General features: G+C 49.9%; 7 protein-coding genes across 12 annotated transcripts; 2 read left to right on the top strand and 5 right to left on the bottom strand.

The window, feature by feature from the left end:
• Positions 1-336: 336 nt before the first annotated feature.
• LOC112351522 lies at positions 337-2,345 on the bottom strand. The gene is made up of 6 exons (XM_024689561.1): positions 1,954-2,345; positions 1,829-1,892; positions 1,401-1,777; positions 768-1,312; positions 642-696; positions 337-579 (listed from the first exon to the last, which is right to left on the bottom strand). Exons 1-4 carry the CDS (start codon positions 2,329-2,331, stop codon positions 809-811), a joined length of 1,323 nt encoding a protein of 440 aa, XP_024545329.1. The 5' UTR covers positions 2,332-2,345; the 3' UTR covers positions 337-579; positions 642-696; positions 768-808.
• Positions 2,346-3,804: 1,459 nt separating this feature from the next.
• LOC9644585 (rhodanese-like domain-containing protein 6) lies at positions 3,805-5,951 on the top strand. 5 transcript variants are annotated; one of them, XM_002984485.2, is made up of 9 exons: positions 3,805-3,983; positions 4,038-4,199; positions 4,262-4,358; positions 4,414-4,594; positions 4,655-4,736; positions 4,790-4,872; positions 4,923-5,055; positions 5,107-5,185; positions 5,236-5,951. In XM_002984485.2, the coding sequence occupies exons 1-9, from the start codon at positions 3,834-3,836 to the stop codon at positions 5,937-5,939; spliced, it is 1,671 nt and encodes a 556-aa protein (XP_002984531.1). In that variant the 5' UTR covers positions 3,805-3,833; the 3' UTR covers positions 5,940-5,951. The 5 variants fall into 5 exon arrangements, with proteins under 5 accessions (XP_002984531.1, XP_024545348.1, XP_024545346.1 ...); XM_024689580.1 differs by having other exon boundaries at positions 3,805-3,987; XM_024689578.1 differs by having other exon boundaries at positions 4,049-4,199; positions 4,414-4,736.
• A 3,056-nt stretch (positions 5,952-9,007) lies between these two features.
• LOC9644584 (probable pyruvate, phosphate dikinase regulatory protein, chloroplastic) lies at positions 9,008-10,592 on the bottom strand. Its single transcript, XM_002984380.2, has 3 exons — positions 10,181-10,592; positions 9,284-9,923; positions 9,008-9,232 (listed from the first exon to the last, which is right to left on the bottom strand). The coding sequence occupies exons 1-3, from the start codon at positions 10,571-10,573 to the stop codon at positions 9,129-9,131; spliced, it is 1,137 nt and encodes a 378-aa protein (XP_002984426.1). The 5' UTR covers positions 10,574-10,592; the 3' UTR covers positions 9,008-9,128.
• Positions 10,593-10,616: 24 nt separating this feature from the next.
• LOC9644274 (ras-related protein RABC1) lies at positions 10,617-13,199 on the top strand. 2 transcript variants are annotated; one of them, XM_024689456.1, is made up of 8 exons: positions 10,857-10,867; positions 10,935-11,003; positions 11,069-11,134; positions 11,201-11,322; positions 11,377-11,505; positions 11,577-11,709; positions 11,785-11,836; positions 11,908-13,199. In XM_024689456.1, the coding sequence occupies exon 8, from the start codon at positions 11,993-11,995 to the stop codon at positions 13,160-13,162; it is 1,170 nt and encodes a 389-aa protein (XP_024545224.1). In that variant the 5' UTR covers positions 10,857-10,867; positions 10,935-11,003; positions 11,069-11,134; positions 11,201-11,322; positions 11,377-11,505; positions 11,577-11,709; positions 11,785-11,836; positions 11,908-11,992; the 3' UTR covers positions 13,163-13,199. The 2 variants fall into 2 exon arrangements, with proteins under 2 accessions (XP_002984529.1, XP_024545224.1); XM_002984483.2 differs by lacking the exon at positions 11,908-13,199 and having other exon boundaries at positions 10,617-10,867; positions 11,785-11,816.
• Positions 13,200-13,256: 57 nt separating this feature from the next.
• Positions 13,257-16,050, bottom strand: LOC9644272 (two-component response regulator-like APRR3). Its single transcript, XM_002984378.2, has 8 exons — positions 15,719-16,050; positions 15,472-15,633; positions 15,274-15,407; positions 15,084-15,200; positions 14,921-15,032; positions 14,521-14,833; positions 13,517-14,465; positions 13,257-13,455 (listed from the first exon to the last, which is right to left on the bottom strand). The coding sequence occupies exons 1-8, from the start codon at positions 15,927-15,929 to the stop codon at positions 13,345-13,347; spliced, it is 2,109 nt and encodes a 702-aa protein (XP_002984424.2). The 5' UTR covers positions 15,930-16,050; the 3' UTR covers positions 13,257-13,344.
• A 258-nt stretch (positions 16,051-16,308) lies between these two features.
• On the bottom strand, positions 16,309-19,571 carry LOC9644271 (protein SPA1-RELATED 4). The gene is made up of 7 exons (XM_024689551.1): positions 18,595-19,571; positions 18,378-18,535; positions 17,396-18,320; positions 17,196-17,342; positions 16,817-17,134; positions 16,696-16,755; positions 16,309-16,640 (listed from the first exon to the last, which is right to left on the bottom strand). Exons 1-7 carry the CDS (start codon positions 19,375-19,377, stop codon positions 16,449-16,451), a joined length of 2,583 nt encoding a protein of 860 aa, XP_024545319.1. The 5' UTR covers positions 19,378-19,571; the 3' UTR covers positions 16,309-16,448.
• A 214-nt stretch (positions 19,572-19,785) lies between these two features.
• LOC9644583 (macro domain-containing protein VPA0103) lies at positions 19,786-21,131 on the bottom strand. The gene is made up of 7 exons (XM_024689552.1): positions 20,740-21,131; positions 20,614-20,662; positions 20,435-20,540; positions 20,282-20,374; positions 20,153-20,227; positions 20,031-20,100; positions 19,786-19,973 (listed from the first exon to the last, which is right to left on the bottom strand). Exons 1-7 carry the CDS (start codon positions 21,088-21,090, stop codon positions 19,887-19,889), a joined length of 831 nt encoding a protein of 276 aa, XP_024545320.1. The 5' UTR covers positions 21,091-21,131; the 3' UTR covers positions 19,786-19,886.
• Positions 21,132-21,138: the final 7 nt, after the last annotated feature.

The following is a 21,138-nucleotide window of genomic DNA, read 5'->3' as shown; positions in this document are numbered from 1 at the left end:
AGATATTGATTTATGTTGGTTATTGTCTTGTGGCTCCACCGCTAGGATGGCAACCTCAGACTTTTCTTTTTTCTGCTATGCCTGGATGACATCGCCCATTTTACTCTCAATCACATTCGCTCCCATGCCCTCATCCAGGATTCACGATCAAGCCATAAGCAAAGAAAAGCATTCCCGGCAACGATCGCGCCATGTTTCCAGCAATGGGTTGTCCCTGCTAAAACCCTAACCCTTGGCTGTATTTTAAAGGCCTTCATGACGTGCTGATCCATGCACTTCTTAAATTATTCCTTTGGAAATTGCATATGCTATAATATATGCAGTGAGCTCCATCTAAATATTTTCGCCATTTTAAACCACAACTCTTTGTGTTCCCAATCATAATATGTACCACCAACTGCAATCGCCTTGACCATGGCATCACCTATTTCATCAGCGCTGGCTCCCAGGGCCCCCTGTATTTTGGGAGAGTTTATCAACTTCTCAAGAGTTACTTCTTAGTCGCATCTGATGCAATAAAAATGCCTCTTGTGCTCCAGATTGTATCAAGGTTTGGGTGACTATTTAGAGCCACCGTGCCTACAGAAACAGCTTTAGTAAATACTTCCACCAAGCAAAGATAGATAATTCATGTCACTCACATTCTTGTGACGCTTTGCAATCAATGTCCAGAGCCAAGTGATCCTCAAATATCAGCTGCGGAAGAAAACACACAAGAAGAAAGGAAACAAATCAGAAACACATTCCAACGAAAAGGGTGTGCGTACGTGAACAATGTAGACGACCATGGCACCGAACGGCACAATACTCATTGTTTATGGCCGTCGTCAAAGTAATGCTCCGGAACTCTGTGCTGGAAGTTGAAGACTAAAATCAGCCCTCTCCATGCCAGCTCCCTTATTTCTCCCAGCTCGGATTGCGAGCAAGGGACCCCATCCGGCTCCCACTGCGCGTTCCTGCACAGCTGCACGAAATGGCCGCTAAAATCCTTGCCGAAAACGGCAGCGGCGGCACGGTAGAGCTGGCGCTCGTCGCTGCTTCCCGCTGTCACCGACTGTGCGTGCTCCACGATCGACTTGCCCGTCGAGCACAGCGTCTGGAGCTCGGCATGGTCGCGCTGCCCCTTTTTCGTCAGTGTCCAAGTGTAGATCAGACGGCCAATCTGCAAGCTTGCATCCTTAAAGTCCATAAAGTATGAAACCTCGCGAGGCCTGTGCTGGTAAACGAGCGAGCTCCTTCGAACCCAGCACTCCAGAGGTACAACAAGGCTTTGGTCCCACTCGAATGTGTGAGTCACTGCTGCCACCACCTCCTGCCAAACAAACAAAAAAAAAGAAAAAAGAAAAAAGAAACAAATAAGAAGCCTGTCTCTGTTTCGCAAATCGAGCTAAGGATTTTACCTGCAACACCTGGCGGACGCCGGGGGTGAGGTCGATCGATTGCCACTCTATCATCGGGAGTTCCTTGAACCAAACGTTATAGACGTTGTCGATGTTCTCCCTGGTTGGCAGAAAGAATTTCTGAAACCTGTATGCGTGCACGGTGTCTAGGAAGCAGAGCAAGAGTTTGCCCAGGTGCCCCCCGCCGCCAGCTTTGGCTTGAGCTACGAAAGCGTCGAGCCATTCGCGCGGCTGCTTGTTTGCTTGGACCTGGAGGTGCAGCCACGCGAAGAAGAGCACGCAGAGCTGCTCGCTCACATCAAACAGGAGAAGGGCATCCAGAAGACATGTTCGCGCCGAGAAAGTAGAGGGAACTCTAGACATGAGCGACACAAGATCTGCACAGCCGGCTGGTTAGAAATGAAAAAAGGAAAAGAGACAAGCCATACATGTAATTCCTTCCGCCGAATACATCGCTTCGGTGGCTGGCGTTGGAATATCTCTCTCCATGAGCTGCAACCAAGAAATAAACGATCTTTTACCGCTTTGCCACAAGAAATCTCGATAAACTCACCACTTCAAGCTTGTGTGTAACGTAGTAGCAAGGGAGCACGAAAGACAGTACTGTCGGGCCACCGTAACGTTGCTGGTTGGGGAGACCTCGCTGGCGCGTGAAATAATCGGCAGCGATGAAGAGGTGCAAGAAAACCTCCGGGACGGGAACCCGGAGGACGTGAGCGATTGCCACAGTCCAGATCTTCCACTTGAGCTCCGACACACTCGACTCATCCATATCGTAGAACCACGACGCCTCTGCTAAATAGTTCAGCTCCAGCCCAAAGCGCTGGAATGCCCCTGCAACCACTCTCAGCAATCTGGTACCTATGCTGCTTTGGAACCAATCGGCCACGAGCACACCCACGCGCGGATCCCATCCCACCACTGGAGTCATGTCCTCTGCCTGAGTCCATCCCCAATCCATGAGCCTTAGAGAGCTTCAAAGGTTTACTTATTGTATTTCTCTTCGAATATTAAAGGAATATTTCACCCGAGGAACTCTAAAGGTCTCGGACATATTCCCTTCCCGCGTTGCCGAATATTAAAGGAATATTTCACCGGAACTCTAAAGGTCTCGGACATATTCTTTGATTCCCCTTCCACGCCGCATTGCCGAACTAGGGATTCGTCTTTGCTGTGAGAAATTCTTCTAATCAATCTCAACAAGACGCCGGACATGCAACATGACGAGTGGTACATTCTCTTGGGAATCTATTTATGAGATTCACCTTGGAATTATCTGCTCTTCTCGTGCCATGCCACAGTCCAGCTCTATCACTTGGCGAGGATCTAGAATCACCACCAGTTAAGTTTCTCGCTGGTTCCAATGCAAAAAGGATCCTTCGATCTAAAGGCTCTGCCGCAAAGAACTGATGGAAGAGATAGAAGTTTTCATGTACTTGTCATTCTAGATAATGGTCTTGTAGATTCTTCGATCTTTCACTCTTGAATGCCAAAACCTTTTAGTGTCTCATCTTCGTCAAAAGTTGGATCTACTTTGCAATCTCTTTTTGTTCTTTGGACCTCTTGCAGGTCAAGTAAGCTCATCCTGATGTTTTTCCAACTAATGGTTTGCTCGCGCCAGTAATGGAGATCACTGTCCACGTCAGTCGTGTGTATGATACTTTCACGAGCACTCGTCTTTTTAGATGGCTAAGGTAAATACCAAAGACTTGGTTTTGTGATTATATCTCCAAGAACAAGGGAGGAACTCATTCCAGGTATTGTTCGGGCTTGGAGTGAACGTAAGCTCAAAAGAACGAGCTTTTCTTATTTATTTATATCTTTTTCCAGGACTTGCCTTATAGGGATCGACTGTAAGATCCTGGCGGGGACGAACAGAATGCTGGGATGGAGCTTTTCAAGCTTGCTTCAATGCTAGATATTAGCCAGCTCGGAAGCTTGCTATGAGCCCTTCCAAATCCATGGGATGGAAGAGCTTTATTGCGCGCCAATTGTGGATGTGATCATAATGCTTTTGATAGGGATGGAACTAATTGGGATGTCGCCAGCATTCTTATTTGCGCTCCTATAAGTTCATATAACGTTCGCTAGCTTACTTCCACATTGAATTTGAGCCCAGATGATGAGATTTCTTAGGAGATTTTCTTGGCTTTCCGAGGAAGAAACTTTCTAGCATCGACAAAAACAGAGAAATGCCAGCTGAGGCAAATGCCGTAAGACACTACGACTCGATGTAAACCATCCACTAGTCGCTCGATCAAAATCCCTGATCCTGGGTCCTTCACTGGGACTGTCGCAGTGAAGACAGAACCCCAGTGGGTGATAGAGCTACGGGAATGCCTGTGCGTTTATTTATGAGCAAATGCCACTCTTCTATACTCTATGAATTTTCCATTAACAAGTAGCCATGAAAACTAGGGCTTTTGTGGAGCTATGGCGCTCCCAGAGCAGGGAGTTCTTCTCTACTACAAGTTCGTCACGCTGCCGGATCCCGAGGCGACCAGGAACTGGTTCGAGCGATCGTGTTCTTCGCTGGCGCTGCTGGGGAGGATACGGATTGCGCCCGGGGGCGTCAATGTCACGGTATGTGAGTGGCATTCTCCGGAATTTCTCTGTGTTCTCACGGATTCTTGCTAGGTCGGAGGCAGCATGGAATCGCTGAGGGAGCACATCGATGCTGTCGCGGGCCAGGAGCTGTTCCAGGGATGCGATTTCAAGCTCGCTGCGTGCTCCCGGCCTATGGATCGCGATGCCGCTGCGAGCTGTGGCTTTGATTCCTTGTCCGTTCGTCTGGTTGAGGTAATTCTTTTCTCGCAAGTTCTTGCTCGGGCAAAGCTTTTTTCGTTTTTTCGGCTTTTTAGGAAATCGTGACGCTTGGTGTATTCCCTTCTCCGTCGCTTGCAAATGCTGGGAAGCATCTATCGCCAGAGCAGTTCCATGGAATGCTCGACCAAGCAGGTTTTGGTGGCTGCCTTTGTTTTCTTTCCAACTTACAAGATTTTCATTCGTGCAGGAAACTTGAAACAAAGCAACGCTGTAGTTCTCGATGCAAGGAACATTTACGAGACCCGAATAGGCAAGTTTTGCCCGCCTCCGGGAATTGCTTTCCTCGACCCCAAGATACGCCAGTACAGTGACTTGCCTGCTTGGATAGACGAGCACGCGGAGCAATTGCGCAACAAATCAGTACTGATGTATTTCTTTCTAAGTCGTTTCTTTCATTCATGTGTTATATGCTTTTGCGTTTGTTGCAGGTATTGCACTGGAGGTGTCCGGTGCGAGATGGCTTCTGCTTACATTCGTAGCAAAGGAGAGGAATTCGAGAACGTCTACCAGGTTGTTTGGTTTTCTCCTGTTTGTACGGTGGATTCTAACCTCGTGCTACGCAGCTTTCTGGTGGCATTCAGCGGTATCTGGAGGCATTTCCTGAAGGAGGATACTTCCATGGGAAGAACTTTGTTTTCGATCATAGGTAGTGCATGCATCACTCTTACTCGGAAGCTGATAAGCTTTGGCTGGCAGGATATCAGTTCCATCGCTACAAGATAAAACTGTTGGCTGCTGCTATAGTTGCAAATCTCCCTACGATGACTATACTCCACGGCTCCGTTGCTCCATGTGTCGTATGCTGGTACTTTTATGCGAAAGTTGCAAGGTAATTCGTATATGATCTTTGTCTTCTCTTTACCTTGCATTGTGCTTTCAGGCGTCGGTGCCTTATCTCTGCGAGCTGTGCGCTGCTAATCGGCATTCTAGTGAACCAGTAGAATCAGGACGTGATAAATGTGAGTGCTTATCAAATTTTGATAGCAGACATATGACCCACCGTGAACAGGCTCGAAGTTAAGGATACTGTGCCTGCACGGCTTTCGTCAAAACGCATCAAACTTGAAGGGCAGGCTCGCATCGCTGTCGAAGAAACTCAGACGTACAGCCGAGTTCGTCTTCATAGATGCTCCTCACGAGCTTCCGCTGCTCTATCAACTTCTCGAGGACGAAACGAGGCGCGAACCTACAGCCCAGCCGCACAAGAAATTTGCGTGGTTAACCGATCCGGATGGTCCGAAGGCTAGCACACAAACGTGGACTCCAGTACAGAAGTCTTTCGATCCCATGCAGTACCAAAAGCAAACGTCGGGTTGGAGCGAGAGCTGGGAGTACCTGGGACAAGTATTGGCTGATCGCGGGCCATTCGATGGCGTTCTCGGGTTCTCGCAGGGAGCGGCCGTGGCTGCCATACTTTCTTCACTCAAGGATGCTGGACTGATCGACATCAAGTTCGTCGTGCTGTGCTCGGGGTTCGTTTCGCCGGTGCTAGAGCAACAGGTGTTGGGAGGATTGATCGACTGCCCTTCGCTGCACATTTTCAGTGGGAAAACTGGCAATGACCGGCAAATCGCTTGCACGGAAAGCGAGAGATTGGCCGGGAAGTTCAGGCCTGGCTCTCGAATGGTAGTTCGTCATGACTCGGGGCATATAGTTCCCACTCGACCGGACTACCTCGAACAGTACGCCGAGTTTTTCAAGAAGTTTCTATGACTTGTCTTTAAAGTTCGGACGATAGATTTGTTAGCATCATCTGCGCGAGCATCTACCCCTGCTTCAGGCACGATTGGAGAGACAGGGCTGGCCGTACGCAATCTATACGATCGCTCCAAAAATCTCTAGCTCGACCAACTTGCGGGCGCAGGCAGGCGTTCGTCACAATCCTATCGATCCATAATTTTGAGTTGGCATCTAAATATTGACAGCATAATGTTTGACACAGTAAATATTAAAATGTGAATTAATAATTGCTTAAAATATTTTAAATTTAAATTTTTATAAATCTTAAATTTATGCAAACATAGAATTCGTTTAAATTCTTTTTATCTTTTTACCATGCTCCATGATCTTGGTGAGCTTAGTTTTTGCCCTCAAGGTTAAGTACACACCATCCTCACACCAAGTAATGACTGTTGAAGTGTAGATCCCCAGTGCTACCATTAGCTTTGCATTAATCCATTTGATGGCAAAATATGGCTAACAAGAGTCCAATGTTTGCAAGACTAAATTGTTTGAGGGTTTGAGCCAAAAAAATCCATATAAAAAGGAAATGCTCCGTAAATTTGAAACTAACTGTAGGTTTATAACTGAGTATGGACTCTTTCGCCAAAAGTATGCCACGGGAGGCAAATTCGTCATGCCCACCTCCTTGCGAGTGGAGGGCGCTGCCCTTCCTCTCTCCAGCGATGGCTTCCTCAAGCTCAGGGCCGTGTCGGAGCAAGCACACTATGGAAAAGGCGAGGAAACCGTGCTCGACACCAACGTTCGCCGCACATGGCAAGGCGCATGGTGGTGCTCGACATGGCCATCCCCGCGATGGAGGAGCTTGGGATCGATGCCGCGGCGCTTGGCTATAAGCTGCTGTTGTATGGTCACTTCAAGTCTCACAGGGATACGGAAAAGGAAGAAGGCATGTTTGCGACGATGATCTTGCAGCTTCCAATGCAGTCCGGGCACGAGGGTGGCAAGCTGGAGATTAGTCACGGGAGGAAGAACAAGAGTGTCACTTTTGATTTCTCTAGGACGGGGTACTTTGAGATGGCTTTCTTCTGCGATTGCAAGCACAAGCTGGCCGAGGTGTCTAACGGGACAAGGCTCTGCCTGGTGCGGAGCAATGCAAAGGTTGTGGATGTGAACGCTCACAACGTTCCACGCTACTTGTCGGCTCTCGGGAGCGTCCAAAGCCAGCTGATACTGCAATGGCCTTGGGAAGGAAGAGATTCATCAAGGATGTTGACCTTGAAGAAATCTATGGCGGGCTAAGTGAGATTAAGAGTGCCGATGCGCTTGTGCTACTCTTGGCTATGGACGAGAAGTTCCATGAAGCGGTGAGGAAACTGGAAGATTGGGATTGGGGGCTCTTGGTTAAAAGAAAAAAGCAGCCGGGCTGTTTGGCTTGAAGAAGGATGAAGGTGACGCAGCTCTTCTCGGAACTTTTCTCACGAGCACTGAAACATAGTAGTCACAACAAGAAACTGGCTGAAGTTCCAATTTGGCTGGGCAATGAGGACATGGTGAAAGTTGTAGTGAAGTATGCGAGAAGTGGTGATTTTAAACTTTTGGACGATGAAAAAGACGATAGCGAGAGTGCCAAGACATGGGACGATGTTGCTAGAGACGGGTTGAAGAAGGTGATCAATGCTAAAATTTGTTACTTTTTGGGCAATGGAGATGAAGAGGTGAGTTGCAGGGACAGGAGCGATGATGAAGTGGATGAAGAAGACGAGGAAGAAGAAGGAAACAAACGACGCAAACTAAACCCGAGGGCTGAGGGTGCCACGATCGGGAGACTGCGTAACGATTTGGCTTGATCCTTCAAACATCATATAACATTGCACCACTTGCCGGATTCTCAATAAGATTCTCAAAGGCGGAAGTGTCGTTAAGTAAAACTCCATTGAGGAATTGCACAACGACACACCTGCGCATCTGATCTCAGCCTCTCGGCCAAGTGAAGAAGAGATTTTCTTGCAGAAAGAAGCCATCTGCTGTTCAAACGCACTGAGCTCGTCATCCCATCTCGGTAGGCACAATATCAAAACCCGGAGCACAACTCTCTAGTGTCGTTTGTAAATAGGACTCGGTTGCCATCATTTTCGATTTCTGAGAGTGCTTGCATTATATAGAGAAATCCCACGAGATCCATACTGTGAATCAAGTTTACATAATGGGAGCGATATATTGGCAAGTAAAATTGCAAGTGATCGTAAGCGCACTATATGACGAAACCGTGCTAGCGATCAACGTAAGCATCTGGACTGTAGATGCAGCCTGGAAGGGACTGTTTCAGAATCTAAGCATCTGGCTAGATTGTTGAAGTTTTGGATTATGTTATCGACTTGGAAACTTGTAGGGAGCCACTCTTATAACGCAGCCTGTGTCTAAGGCTGGATTTGTTGGTGCAGCTGTTCAACATAAGATTGAGGTGTTGCTCCTCTTGGTCCTGCTCAACTGCCATTGGCTCCTGTTCTGATAAGAAAACTACATTACTAACGTTGTGTTGGTTTTTTTCAGATGATCTAGTTGCATGCTTGACATACTTCAACAACGCAGTTGCACCTTTTCTTTTGAGAGCATGCAAAGAACATCTTTAAGCTGTCTAGATAAACATATGACCATTATAGTTGATTATGGATTCTCGAGAGTTGATTCTTTCTGTTCTTTCAATACTGTAAGAATCAGATAAACACATAACCACTATAGTTGATTCTGGATTCTTGAGAGTTGATTCTTTTTGTTCTTTTAAAACTGTGAGAATTGGGATTGACTTTGTTGTTGTAAAATGAAAATCCGTATACATAAAATAACTTACATAACATTATTTAACTGCAATGCAACAAAAAAAAGTGGAACGCTCAGCAAGTCTTTTGAAGAAAAGCTTGCGAAGAAGCGATGGTGATTTCGATTTTTCTGGACACAAATACCTTAATTCAATCTTCGCAACATCACTCAAGCCATCAAGGAGTTTGGCCGGTGGCGTGGCGACCGGGCGCCGCCGTGGTGTTACAAGCTTGTCTTCGTCATACCAGATCTGGAAGCTGATCATCCACGATCGACAGGAATACGTCGAGGAAGATGGCATTGCTTGTTCTAGGCCACTGGATAAGCAGAAACTTATCGTGTCCAAAAGATAAAGATAACAAAGACTCATAGCTTGTGTTAGCGAAAACTATACAATATTGATCAATACCGTTTCGAGATCCTTGGTATAACGTACTTATTCTTGCGCTCGTGATAAATCCTCAATATCACTGCGGCTGTTTCTTCTATGGCCTTCCCCGTCACCTCTGAAAAAAACCTCATAATGAGAAGATCAACAAAGTCTGAAACAAACATACCAATCACTGGCCATGTTGGATTCTTCTTAAACAGCTCCCTACTGTACTGGAGCTCCGTTCTTATGTGCTCCATGTCGAAATACGAGCTCTTGGTTTCTTTCCCAAGCCCCAGGTGGCGGTAGCGAGCAGCACGAATAGATCTCAAGAACGTCGGGTCGATGGTGAGGCCATAGATCTTGTCTTGGTCAATCTGGAAGAGCTCCTTTGGTGCTTCGATCCCAAGCACCAAAGGGACGTTCGCGACTTTGTATCCCATCTGAGCCAAGTACGTCGACAGAGGTGTCTTGCTCGTCCTGGAAACTCCCACCAGGACCAGGTCGGCCTTGTGTAAGTTTTGTGGGAGAGCTCCATCGTCCTGCTTGATGGTGAAGTCCACCGCTTCGATCCTCTTGAAGTACTGCTTGGAGAGTGCGCTCTTGCGTCCGGGAGCTCCTCGGGGAAGTCCCAGTGGGATGACGTTGAGGTGTGAGCCGAGAGCGTCTGTGATCGGTCCCAGGATATCTAGATAAGGAACTGCGAGCATCTGGCAAGCCCTTTTCGCCGCCTCGGCCATGGCTGGATCCGCAAGTGTGTAGACCAGGATGGCTCCTTCTGCGCCGGCTTGGTGGATCACTCCCATTAATCGATCGATGTCATTCACCTAAAGGAACCATCTAAAACACTGTCGTGAGTTTCTCCATGACGGAAGAACGTTTTCTCTACGTGTTTGGCTCGGAACTTCTCATGGACGAAACATTCAGCCATAGAAAACATGAAACTGTAGAAGCCAAAACAGAAAAGAGTCTCTTTTTCCTCACTCGCATTGTTGCAAGAGATAAGAAGAGAAAGAAGAGGCAAGAAAACTCAAGATAATGTAGCTTTGAAGAGAAAAAAAAGCAAGGATAGCGTAGAGCTTACCTCGGAGAAGAGATGAGTATTCACAGCGCATCCCCTGTCAGCCAAGCAATGCTCGAATTGCCCCAAGGCGGCGTGAACCGAGTGATCCACAGTCCATCCCGTGCCATCCGACACCATAAACACGGATTTCCCCCCAGCCCTGCCATCGTCTTCCTCCTCATCCCGATCCCGATCGTCATCCCGATCGCTCTCGTCGCTCTTGGCGCCTTCCCTGTCCAGCACACCCGCCGCATTCGAATTGCTCTTCTGATTGATGAGCGTCCTGGCACGCCGCGCCCTCGCCCAGCGCTGAAGCTGGGCGCTGCCCCGCGATTTGATCGACACCTTCGCCCCGGCTTCTGCCCTAATCGCGGCCACCACTCCTCCGGACGCTCGCGGGCACAAGCACTGCATCTTTGAGGAACCCTAAAAAACAGAGAGTGACGCGTGGAAAGGATTTTATTTTTTAGTTTGCCCTAGGTGGAGAAGGGGGAGGAGCTGTGGGATCGATCCATTCCCACTTGTAAGTGAAGGCCGTGCGCTACATCCTCTTGCCAATGGCGCTCTCCTCCTCGTCTTCGTCGGTGAGCGGCAATGAGTTTGATCACCTCTTCAAGATACTGCTCATCGGAGATTCCGGTGTCGGCAAGAGCAGCTTGCTGCTGCGATTCACCGCCGACACATTCGACGATCTCTCCCCCACAATCGGTGAGTGGATCCCCAATGCCTCCAAAAGTAAGAGTAAGAGAGGATTTTCATCTTCTTCTTCACACAGGTGTGGATTTTAAGCTCAAGCTCATGACATTGGAAGGGAAGAGGCTCAAGCTCACGATCTGGGACACCGGTAACTTGAGCACAGCTATCTCTTGTATGAGTTTTGAGAGTTTTTTTTTTCTTGATCTCGCGTAGCTGGGCAGGAAAGATTTAGAACACTCACGAGTTCATACTATCGAGGAGCTCAAGGCGTCATTCTTGGTACGCGTATCTCGAGCTTTACTTTCTCTTTGCTTGTAGCTCATTTGTTTTTCTTCTCTTTCGCAGTTTATGATGTTACTAGGAGAGATACATTCACGAATCTTCAAGATGTTTGGCTCAAAGAGGTCGAGCTCTACTCGACTAACCAGGATTGTGTGAAGCTGCTGGTTGGAAACAAAGTCGACAGGGTCTGTACTATTGTTTCCGATGAATTTGTCTGACTCCTTTCCTTTGAACTCCAGGATTCCGAGCGCGCGGTCTCACAACACGAGGGCATTGCGTTCGCCCGGAAGTATGGCTGCTTGTTCCTGGAGAGCAGCGCAAAGACTCGCATCAACGTCCAACAGTGTTTCGAAGAGCTTGTCAGGAAGGTGGGAAGGCTCTGAAAAATTCAAGGCTGCTACCAACTAAATGGTCTTCTTCTCTCCTTGTTTTTGCGCAGATTCTGGAAACGCCCAGCTTGGTAGCTGAGGCCAAGTCAGTGAAGAAGAACATCCTGAGACCGGGCAACGAGCCTCCTCCTCCCGAGAACGCTGGCAGCTGCGCCTGTTGAAGATTCCAAGTGTCCAATTGTTGTGAGTCCTGTTGTTACGTACACACCTCTCGATCGCCACCGTACTCATGTTCTTCGAATTCTCTGTGTCTTGCAGATCTTTGAATATAAATTATCGAGCTTTTGATAGAAGACGTGTAGTTTGACAGGTACTTGTCAAGTTTTCAACTTGGTGATTTTTTTATCTCGTAGGCGTGGTGGCTGACACCTGTTCTTGCAGCGTGGCAAGCACCGGAACCGCCAACTGTGCGCCTGGAGCCCTAAAAAAGAGAGCACTGACGCTGCTCCCAAGTGTGGAAAAAGCTATGGAGGCCGTAGTTGCGATGAATGCGAGTGTCTCGTTCATCAATGGGAATCGTTTGCGCTCTCCGTCGATCCAAAAGGTTTGTTTTCCGAGCGGAGCGTGTAGAAGAGGTACTCTTTCCTGTTTCACGACGAGAGCAGCTCTAGAGGGTGATGAAGGCAGCAAGAAATCTTCCATCCGGTTGACGATCCAGGCAGAGACGCCGGGCCAGTCCGAGCCCGCGAAGCTGGTGATCGAAGTCCCCGACCACGAGCAAGTCAAAAACGAGGATGTCAAAAAGGAGGATGTTCGCGAGAGCGTCACGCATGTAGCATCGGAGTCGGCGGTGGAGAGCCCCGAGAGAGTGCATGAAGAGGCTGAGCACGAAGCCGGAGCTATAGCATCCAAGACCGGCGAGGCAGTGGAAGAAGTGACCGAGAACTTGGAAAAAACGGCCGAGCGAGCGTCCGAGGTGGAGGCCGAGCACCTCGGGTCCGGGTCGGAGAGTCCGGTTGCCGGGCTAGGACAAGAGCTACACAAGAACGTGGAGGGGGCCGTGAAGGCGAGCTTGGAGAGTGGACAGAAGGCAAGACAGGGACTGGAGGCTGCTCGAGGGGAAGTGGAGAAGCGAGTGAGCGTCCTGGTGGAGGCGGCCGAGGAGGCCGGGCAGAGAGGGAACAAAGTCGTGGAGGCCGCTAAGAAGAGCCTCGAGGAACTCAAGAGCAGGCTCGGTGGCGTCCAGGAATCGGCGTCGCGAGCCGCGGGAGACGTCCAGAAGAACGTAGGAGAGTTGCAGAGGAAGATGGAGCAGCAAGCTCAGCAGGTTTCGGGATCGAGTGGCGTGGAGAAGCTGCGATCGGAGGCGGAGAGAGGCGCGGAGAGTTTGGAGCTGGATCCCGAGAAGCACAAGGCGGTGGATGCCGAGGACGTGAACAAGGATGGCGAGAGGAAGCTGGCGGAGGAGCACTGGCAGAGCGAGAAGGATGATCCGGAGGGCGGCGGAGTTGTGAGCGAGACCATCAAGGAGTTTGTGGATCCGGCGTTGGAAGGGAGTGCGGTGGGACGGGAGGTGCGAGAGGAGGACGAGATTGGCGATGGAAACGAGCACCTCAAGAACATGAAAGATCTGGTTCTCCACGATTCATACGCCCCGATTGACGACAGTGATGATCACAGTGGCAAGTCGGACTAGAGTCTCATCGAAGTGAATAAACTTCTAGTTTTTTTTTCTTCCTACTTTTTGCAAGCACTGGCATTTCCAGAGACTTAAGCATGGAATCGCTACAGGCGAGAAGAACACGAAGGTCAAATTGCATCTTTTGATAACATTAGAGAAACAAAAAAAAGGCCAAGAAAAAACTCATTGTCTGTACACTATTGACATGGTACATTGTCGATGGACGAATCGAACACCGCTTGGCTCACAAATTGGCCCCTCACTCGAGGGCGCTGCTCCGCAAGCCTCTTCCTACTTTGATACCGAACCTGGAAGAAAGAAACGAGTGTGAGACGTGCCAAAGAAAATGAAACAAAGAATGGCGAGTACCTTCTTCTCGAAGCACCTCTCCTTTCGTTTCTGTCTAAACTTGTTCAGGGCGGCCTCTCGCCTGACTTTGCTGTTGTTGGCGGCGTTCTCGGCCGGAGCGCCACAATTGTTGGAGCCCGGATTGCTATCGCCACCATTGCAGCAGCTGCCAAAGTTACTCATCTTGGCGGTGCTGTCGTTGTAAACGTTGTTGCTGCCATGGTTGCTTCCACTCACGCTGCCATTGTTTCCATAGCTGCTCCAACCATTCCCATTCCCACTGCCACCATTATTGTTGGAGGCGTGCAAACTTGAGTGGAGCTCACCACCACCAACACCACCGCTACCATCTCCAGCGACGTTCGTGGAGCCACAGCCCGGAGTCTCAAGCTCGTTGCTACCGCTGGCTTTATCGTGGTGGTGGTGCTCGATGTGGTAGTGGTGGTGGTGAGCCATGATGTTTGTAAACGCTTGGAAACTCCGGTGCTTTTGTTCTTCGTGCTGCTGCTGCTGACGCTGTTGTTGCTCCACGAAGTGCTGCTGCTGACGCTGCTGCTGCTCCACGAAGTCTGGATTGTCGAGGCGAGGCTGCTGTTGTGGTGAGAAAGCGTGCTGCCATGGCGGCAAAGCCGGCTGTGTGTAGTAATAGGTAGCTCCTCCTCTCGCTGGTAAGCTCTGGTCGTAAGAAAGTACTGTCGCGTATTGCACCGGAGTGACTATATGATGCTGCTGCTCGGGCCTAGCAAAGAACGCTGCTGTTGCTGCTGCCGTTGCTGCTGCTGCGGCCGCCGCTGCCTGATCGTTTGACCTTCCAGTTTGTGTTCCTCCGTTCGTAAAAATCTGGCCTGGAAGTTGGACACTTGCTGTGGAAGAAAACTGGTGTTGCTGTTGTTGATGTTGCTGCTGCTGCTGCTGCTGCTGTTGCTGTTGGTGGTGATGATCAATAGCTTGTTTTTGTTTCGTGTTGTACCTACATTTGATGCGTAAGTGTTAGCATCTGAAGCTAGGAGAAGAGAAAAAATGACCTTGAGAAGGCAGAAGGTCCTGACTGGTTTAAGACATAGCTCGGCTCGTAAGCGTGGTCCGGGGCAGGACTTTTGAGAGCGAGCTCCAGATTTCCCGACGTTGGCGCCGGGTCTGAGGAGCTCACATCTCGTTCTAGGATGACTTCCGGGCTGTTGCTTGCCCCCATCTCGGACTCGAATTCCTCGGCGGCCTTGGCCGTGCTCGGCTCGGCAATGTTTCCAATCAAGTCCACAGCCTCCATTGCTCGATCCGTGTCTGCTGGTGAATCCGTGGGTTTGAGACGGGCACCAACATCATCGACCGTGTCAGAATCTGCAGGCGTCACTAGACATGTTTCAGAAATTATCCGCAAAGCTTTTTAAGCCGAAACAAAAGCATCAGACGAACTTGAGCGTGTACCTTTCGTCCGGCGTGCCCGCCTGGATGGCGGACACGGCTTTGGTTTTGTGAAAGCTTGCGGCCTGGACTTTCGTGGGCTCTCCAGCTCCGCCACCTTTTTCGTGCACGAACTCTGAGAATGGAGAGAAATCAAAACACAGATAACATGGAAATTAGTCTTTACCTCCGTGTCACTTTGATCAGAAATGCGGATTTCCTCACTTCCAGAATCACTGCTTAATTCGCCGCAGGAGCCTCCACATTTGTTTAATCTCCCTGTTTCGCTTTCACTTCCACTCGACTGCATCGATTGATATAAGAAAAGTTACTCTTTTGTTCTCTCTCGATCAAAACAAGAAGAGCATAACACGTACACTTCGAGCTTTCCTCCAAGCATGCTGCCACAGGTTTTTCAGCTCGTTCTTGCGCACGGGCTTCACCAAAAAGTCCGCAGCTCCTTTCGTCAGGCACTTGAAAACCACATTCGTCGAATCGTGAGACGACATCACTGCATTCACACAAGCAACGTTAAACCCCCGGCTCGATCGATCAACCCAAAACAAACTACTTACTGACAACAGGAACTTTCTGGTGGTTCTTGTGATGCATTATCTTCGAGAGCAGTCCAAGTCCTGACAAGCCCGGCATCACCACGTCCGTAAGAACCAGATCGATCTCCCGGTTGCGATCGTCGAGTAAAGACCACGCTTGCAAACCATTTGCAGCAGGCACAACTGTAAGAAGAAGAAGAAGAAATGTATCAGTCCTGTTCTTCAGTAGAAAAAGGAAAGAAGAAATCAAAGCTCTCCAAACGCATACCCTGATAGCCACAATTGCGTAGCAAAGCAGCCACGACATGCCTCGTGGAATCATCATCTTCAACGAGGAGGACTTTGAGCTGCTTGTATGGAGGAAGATTTTCCCACCCTTCACCGTGCTGTGAGTGTGGCCTCAATTTCCCACTCTCCCCGCCAATTCCAGCGCCCGCGCCATTCGGCGCATCAAGAATCCCTGCCTGCCTCATTGTCATCGCACCATTGGGCGATCTGACCTCGAAATCGGGCCGCGCACAGCCGAATTCCTCGCAAAAATCGCGCTACAAACCTCGATCCAGGGCAAAAACCTAGAATGAGACACTCCACAAACCACAGAAAACCCCGTCGTCAAGTAGCCAACGATCGAAATATCTTTCTTTCACGGCACACGTGGCGGGCCCTGGGAGATATTTCCATCCGACGTGGCAAGCATTCAAAATAAAGTAATGGATTTCCGAGGCCAATCAGAGCGTCGGGATTGATTTCCGCGGATCCAACGGCCAGCGCATTGTGCGGAGATATGGTCTCGGATATCCAGCTTGATATTTTAGCCACGTGTGTGGCCTAAATCTAGGGCGACGTGGCGCACGCTGGGACGGGTAAAGACGATCTTAAGAAAAAACCTTTCGTGGAATTGCGTCCACCATTTACAATGATACAGCTCACTTTTTCTCTTTACAGCTTTGGAGGAAGATATTTTGTTCTTCGTTCCTCAAAAATTGCAACTCCTCTGCTTAAACCAGCTCGAGGACTTTGATGTTTCCCATGGAGTTTGCAGCGAGGAGAGTCTGCGATTTGCCTCTCCAGCACACGCTCGAGACAAACTGACCTCCATCGTCTTCGTTTTCCTGGCCGGAGACCGGGTCCGAGGAGCCAAACTTGTGAGTCGCCAGTGGCATCGGGAGTGACTTGTGATAGCAAAACACCTGCGAAAATGGATGGAATGAGAGGTTTCCGAAAGAAAAGCTACGGTCGACTTACGGCGTTTGTCTCTGAGCCACACGCGATGTAGCCATCGGATACAGACAATCCAACGAAATTCTGCTCAAGCAAGTCGGTTCACGACGTAAGAGACACGAAGATATCGAAAGAGAGTCGCTACCTTCTCGTTTGTATGCCCCGTGTAAGTCAAGCCGCACGCGTTGCTAGAGTTTCCATTTCTCATCACTTTGCTCAGGTCCCACAGCTTGAGTGTGTTATCCGTCGAGGCTGAGACGATCGTCGAGGAATCAACGAACCTTACGTAGCTCACGGCCTTGTTGTGGCTCGACAGGATGCACAGGGGACCCTTTGTATTCCTCAAGTCGTAACAATAGATCTTGTAGTCAGCCGAGCCGAAGGTAAGTAAGTGCGCTGAGTCGGAAGGAAACTGGACGCAGCAAACGTTGGCTTTGGTCTTAATCGTTCCAGTGCTTGCTTCCTGGAGTACACACACAAGGATTTGAGTTTAAATGATAAGAAAGAAATACGGCTGTTCCTACCTGGTTTATGCTCCACAGTTTTACAGTTCCATCATCGCTACCACTTGCGAGCTTCGTCGGGTCTGCATGCGAAAAATCCACAGACCACGCCCGTTTCTCGTGTTCTTTGTACTCTACGAGTGTCTGACTGGTACTAGCGTCCCAAAGCTGCGTAAAATGAAGGTGTCATGTTTGCACAGAAGATGAATCGCAAAGAGTACCTGTATTACACCATCGTAATCACTTGAAGCAAGGTGACTCTTGATGTAGCTATTCCAGCAGATATTGCTAAGCTTGGATCTGCTAGCCATCTCCACCACCGGGTAATGAATGTCAACATGCTCGTTGAGAACCGTATCGCACTCGAACACCTTGATCTTCTTGCACACTCCAGCTGTTGCAAAGAATTCCTCGTCCCGATCGAAGCTGAGAGAGCACACCATGTTGGCTGTGTTGAGCAAGTCCCCATGCCTCAAGGTAGCCTTTACTTCGAACCGACTGTATCTGGCATACTTGCAAAGGCTGTCAAAGAAGCCCCCGAGACGATCATTCGCACTTCCAGCCACCGGAGAAGCTTCTACGATCTGTTTACCACCAGAAGAAGGCCCGTCCACGTCCATATCCACTCCCGGAGGATCGACTTTCCACCTCATTGAAAAATAAGCCTGCTCTAGCTGACTAAAGTTCCTCATCAGTCGGGCACTCCTGGACAAAACTTCGCTATGCCTCCTACTCTCAGCCACCGGTGAAACTATGTCATTCCCCTCGGACGGCCCTGCTTCATCTCCTCCTACTCTAGTTGGTTCCATCCGCAACGAAAGATCTAGCCTGTGCCTGCTAGAGCTACCAAAACTTTCATCCCTCGGCCCCCCAAGGCTCCACATCCTGTCCCTCTCTGCATGGCTTACCATCAGTCCCTTGTGTTTTAGTACCCCTCTACGCTTCTCAACCTCGTCGATGTCTGTGCTGAGGCCTTGCACGTCTCGACACAACTTCTGGGCCGCCTCTTCCTTCTCCTGTTGCACACGAAGAAGGAATTCTAGCAACAAGGCCGAGTCTGCTTCCTTCTCTTCAATGTCCACGGCCGCCTCACGCTCGGCAAGAGCCTCTCCTGCCTCACTGAATAGCTCGCACTGGAAGATCTCCCTAGAAAGAAAATAATGCCCAGGTTCAATCATCGATACACATATGTCACTGACTGACCTGGCTTTCGGCCGGGACTGAGGCTCCGGATGAAGAAGCCAGAGACAGAGCGCTGCCTCTTTCGGCGACTCGGAAAGCAGTCGTGGAGGAAGTATCCGGTGGCGAAGATCAGACATCGCTCTCGACCATTCCATGTTTGAGGAGAAGACGCAGAACAGCTGCAACAAAGTCGGCAAGCTTTTTCAACAATACAAACAAGAGAAAAACAAACTCATACCTCGAAAAAAAGCACGCCGAGACTGTATACATCCGATGCAAACGAGCTAGCGCCACCGGCAAGCTCCTCGGGACTCGTGTACCAGGTTTGCTCCTTGGCCAGCACTTGTCGGAGAGGAAAGTTCTCGTCAATCTCGTGGCTACTGGGCTCGCTGGGATCGAACGAAGACGTCCACTGGTCATCGGGCTGCGCGGTGGTAGCAGCGGCATCCACATTTCTCTGGGCCTCCATTCCCATATCCTGCTCGGGAAAGTCCGCGGCCCTCCCGGTCGAGTGCTCGGAAGATCTGTCCGAGCTGCTGGCGGACTCGATAAAGGTGATGCGATGGAGAGGCGAGATCATGAAGCAGGATGGCCTGATAGTCCGGAGAATCACACCTTGCTTCTGTGCGAGCTCTACGAACTCCAGCACCTGTTTGAAGATGTGTAGACACGCCACTCGATCGACAGTCCTCCCTGGTCTCAGCCACTGGCGAAGCGTCACGTCCCCGACGTGGTCATTGCCACCATCGTCCTCCTCCTCCTCCTCCTCGGCCCCGGTATCGTTCATGTTGGTATCACCATCGCCGGCATCGGTCGCTAGAACCAGCTCCATCGACGCTGGCGGTAATCTGTTCTCCACGCTAGAGCTGGATGCCGCCACACGCGATTGAGAGCCACTTCTTGGAGCCACCGCCCATCCCTGGGCAAACACCGACGCCGCCGTGGTTGCATTGTCGCTGCTATCCCGCCGCCTCTCCAGATCGATCCCTGCGTCCCCCAGCTCCGTGCTCTTTCGTTTCATCTAGAAATCCCTCCACATTTGCGCGCCGCGACATCGGCGGCATCTCACGACGGCATTGCGGCGCGCAAGAAATCAGCAAACCTGGAGCAATACTATCGCAATCCCGCTCGCTCCTCCACGATTGAATCGCCGCGAACAGCAGGAATTCGCAACCCGATCGAGCGCCATCGCCATTGCGCGCAAAAGAGAGAGAGAGATTTCTAGGGCTCACGAGATTTTTTTAAACCCATAGCGTTAAAGGATAATCTAAGTGATGAGGAAAGAGTGGCTCTGGCTTGTCCCCAATCGCCAGATATTGGAGTAACAACAAAGCTAAGGTCCAGCTCGCTCGTACGGACTATGCCCACGTGAAAAATGCCACGTGTCGCGATCTTACGTCCCGGAATTTGCGTGGCGGGAGTTCCAAGCTGGAATACCATAGCTCTCTTCCACAGCTTTCTACTGAATGACAGATACCATTTTAAATCAGTAGTCGAAGAGCTTTGTACATGATTCCATCTTTCGCTTGATCACTTTTGCTTGATCTCCGTGAAATGCTTGAACGCCTCGTCGATCCAGCATTCGTAGCCTTCGATGTTCCGAATCGCAAAATCGACCTGCAAAATAAGCAAAGAGATTTCTTTCATGAGAACAAACTCCGTGAGCAAGTTCACCTGGGCGTAGCCCTGGAAGTTTTCTTTCACTGTTTTGATCGCGACTTCAGCACCTTCAGAGTAGGGGTATCTGTGAAAAACACCCAAAGCTTCGAGTGATCCTGAGAACGTAAGCAAGTTACCCGTAGATGCGACAGGATAGAGCTGGAAAACATATGAACTTGATGTTCTCCTTTAAGCCCAGAGCGAGAGCACTCCTAGAAAACGCAAAGTTTAGAGACAGAGCTTGACAAAACCTTCGGATAGTTTACTTGTAGGTCTGTTCAAGGACGGGATCCGACTCTTTGCCTTCGAATACAGGCCCGACTGTATGGATAACACGCGATACCAAGAGATTATAAGCTCTGCCAGAAACAGAAGTTGAAACAAAACAGCTCTTTCCAGGCCCTCGAAGAATTAAATACCTTGTGCTCACAGCTTCCCCAACATTGCACTTGATTCCAAGCGGAGCAACGTCCGGGAGCTTCTGGCAAGCCGATAAAAGTCTCGGCCCGGCAGCCTTGTGGATGACTGTAGAAAACAACGCCAAACAGAGATATAGAAAAGAACAAAACAAGAAAGGAACAAAAGATGAAACTCTTACCTCCATCAACCGCAGCCCCTGCATTGAGTCTCTTATTTGCCGGGGCAACCTACATTACCAGCAATTCACCACATTAGAACAACCGTAGAATAGAAAGAAAACGATTAGAGAGGAGCACAAACTTACAATGGCGTCGTTCAATCCATCCACATTCCACTTGGAGATATCACCATAGTAGATCGTCATGGAGCAAGCATCTGAGAGCTTGAACTTCATCCTCTGGAGGAGCTCCGTGGGCGGCGGCGGCGGATTGAGCCACTCGTCGATCTTGGACTTCTGCTCGCTCTTCTGCTGCTGCCCCTCCGGCGGCATGTTCATCCGCGAGATGTTCTTGCTCACATCCGGCCGCGACGGCAGCGGCATTTCCAGGCTGCTGCTAGCATGAATCCACCGACCTCGCGTGCGCGACACCGCCGCCGCCATCGCCGCCGCATCGAAGAGCCTCGCGGAGAGCCGGAGAGCGCGCGCCTGCTGCATTGTCGATCGCCTCGCCGCTCGCAAAAATGCCCTAGGGTCTAGGGTTTA

This window comes from Selaginella moellendorffii, unplaced genomic scaffold (assembly GCF_000143415.4).
Source record: "Selaginella moellendorffii unplaced genomic scaffold, v1.0 SELMOscaffold_62, whole genome shotgun sequence".
Classification (NCBI taxonomy): domain Eukaryota; kingdom Viridiplantae; phylum Streptophyta; class Lycopodiopsida; order Selaginellales; family Selaginellaceae; genus Selaginella; species Selaginella moellendorffii.
The sequence above is the reverse complement of the archived record's forward strand: the minus strand, read 5'-3'. Positions and strand labels throughout refer to the sequence as shown.

Bases quoted from the DNA above. Each gene is read 5' to 3' on its own strand.
- LOC112351522 (XM_024689561.1), bottom strand. From the start codon at position 2,331: ATGACTCCAGTGGTGGGATGGGATCCGCGCGTGGGTGTGCTCGTGGCC. The intron at 1,893-1,953 runs GTGAGTTTATCG...TCTTGGTTGCAG, and splicing joins TTACACACAAGCTTGAAGTG to CTCATGGAGAGAGATATTCC. The intron at 1,778-1,828 runs GTATGGCTTGTC...CCGGCTGTGCAG, and splicing joins TTCGGCGGAAGGAATTACAT to ATCTTGTGTCGCTCATGTCT.
- LOC9644585 (XM_024689577.1), top strand. From the start codon at position 3,808: ATGAAAACTAGGGCTTTTGTGGAGCTATGGCGCTCCCAGAGCAGGGAG. The intron at 3,988-4,037 runs GTGAGTGGCATT...GATTCTTGCTAG, and splicing joins GGGCGTCAATGTCACGGTAT to GTCGGAGGCAGCATGGAATC. The intron at 4,737-4,789 runs GTTGTTTGGTTT...CGTGCTACGCAG, and splicing joins AATTCGAGAACGTCTACCAG to CTTTCTGGTGGCATTCAGCG.
- LOC9644584 (XM_002984380.2), bottom strand. From the start codon at position 10,573: ATGCAGTGCTTGTGCCCGCGAGCGTCCGGAGGAGTGGTGGCCGCGATT. The intron at 9,924-10,180 runs GTAAGCTCTACG...TGGTTCCTTTAG, and splicing joins ATACTCATCTCTTCTCCGAG to GTGAATGACATCGATCGATT. The intron at 9,233-9,283 runs GTATGTTTGTTT...GGTTTTTTTCAG, and splicing joins TCCAACATGGCCAGTGATTG to AGGTGACGGGGAAGGCCATA.
- LOC9644274 (XM_024689456.1), top strand. From the start codon at position 11,993: ATGGAGGCCGTAGTTGCGATGAATGCGAGTGTCTCGTTCATCAATGGG.
- LOC9644272 (XM_002984378.2), bottom strand. From the start codon at position 15,929: ATGACAATGAGGCAGGCAGGGATTCTTGATGCGCCGAATGGCGCGGGC. The intron at 15,033-15,083 runs GTAAAGACTAAT...CTCCATTCTCAG, and splicing joins CTGATCAAAGTGACACGGAG to AGTTCGTGCACGAAAAAGGT. The intron at 14,834-14,920 runs GTACACGCTCAA...TGACGCCTGCAG, and splicing joins GCGGGCACGCCGGACGAAAG to ATTCTGACACGGTCGATGAT.
- LOC9644271 (XM_024689551.1), bottom strand. From the start codon at position 19,377: ATGAAACGAAAGAGCACGGAGCTGGGGGACGCAGGGATCGATCTGGAG. The intron at 18,536-18,594 runs GTATGAGTTTGT...ACTTTGTTGCAG, and splicing joins TCGGCGTGCTTTTTTTCGAG to CTGTTCTGCGTCTTCTCCTC. The intron at 18,321-18,377 runs GTCAGTCAGTGA...TTTTCTTTCTAG, and splicing joins CAGTCCCGGCCGAAAGCCAG to GGAGATCTTCCAGTGCGAGC.
- LOC9644583 (XM_024689552.1), bottom strand. From the start codon at position 21,090: ATGCAGCAGGCGCGCGCTCTCCGGCTCTCCGCGAGGCTCTTCGATGCG. The intron at 20,541-20,613 runs GTAAGAGTTTCA...TGTTTTCTACAG, and splicing joins AGGGGCTGCGGTTGATGGAG to TCATCCACAAGGCTGCCGGG. The intron at 20,228-20,281 runs GTAAACTATCCG...TGCGTTTTCTAG, and splicing joins GTCCTTGAACAGACCTACAA to GAGTGCTCTCGCTCTGGGCT.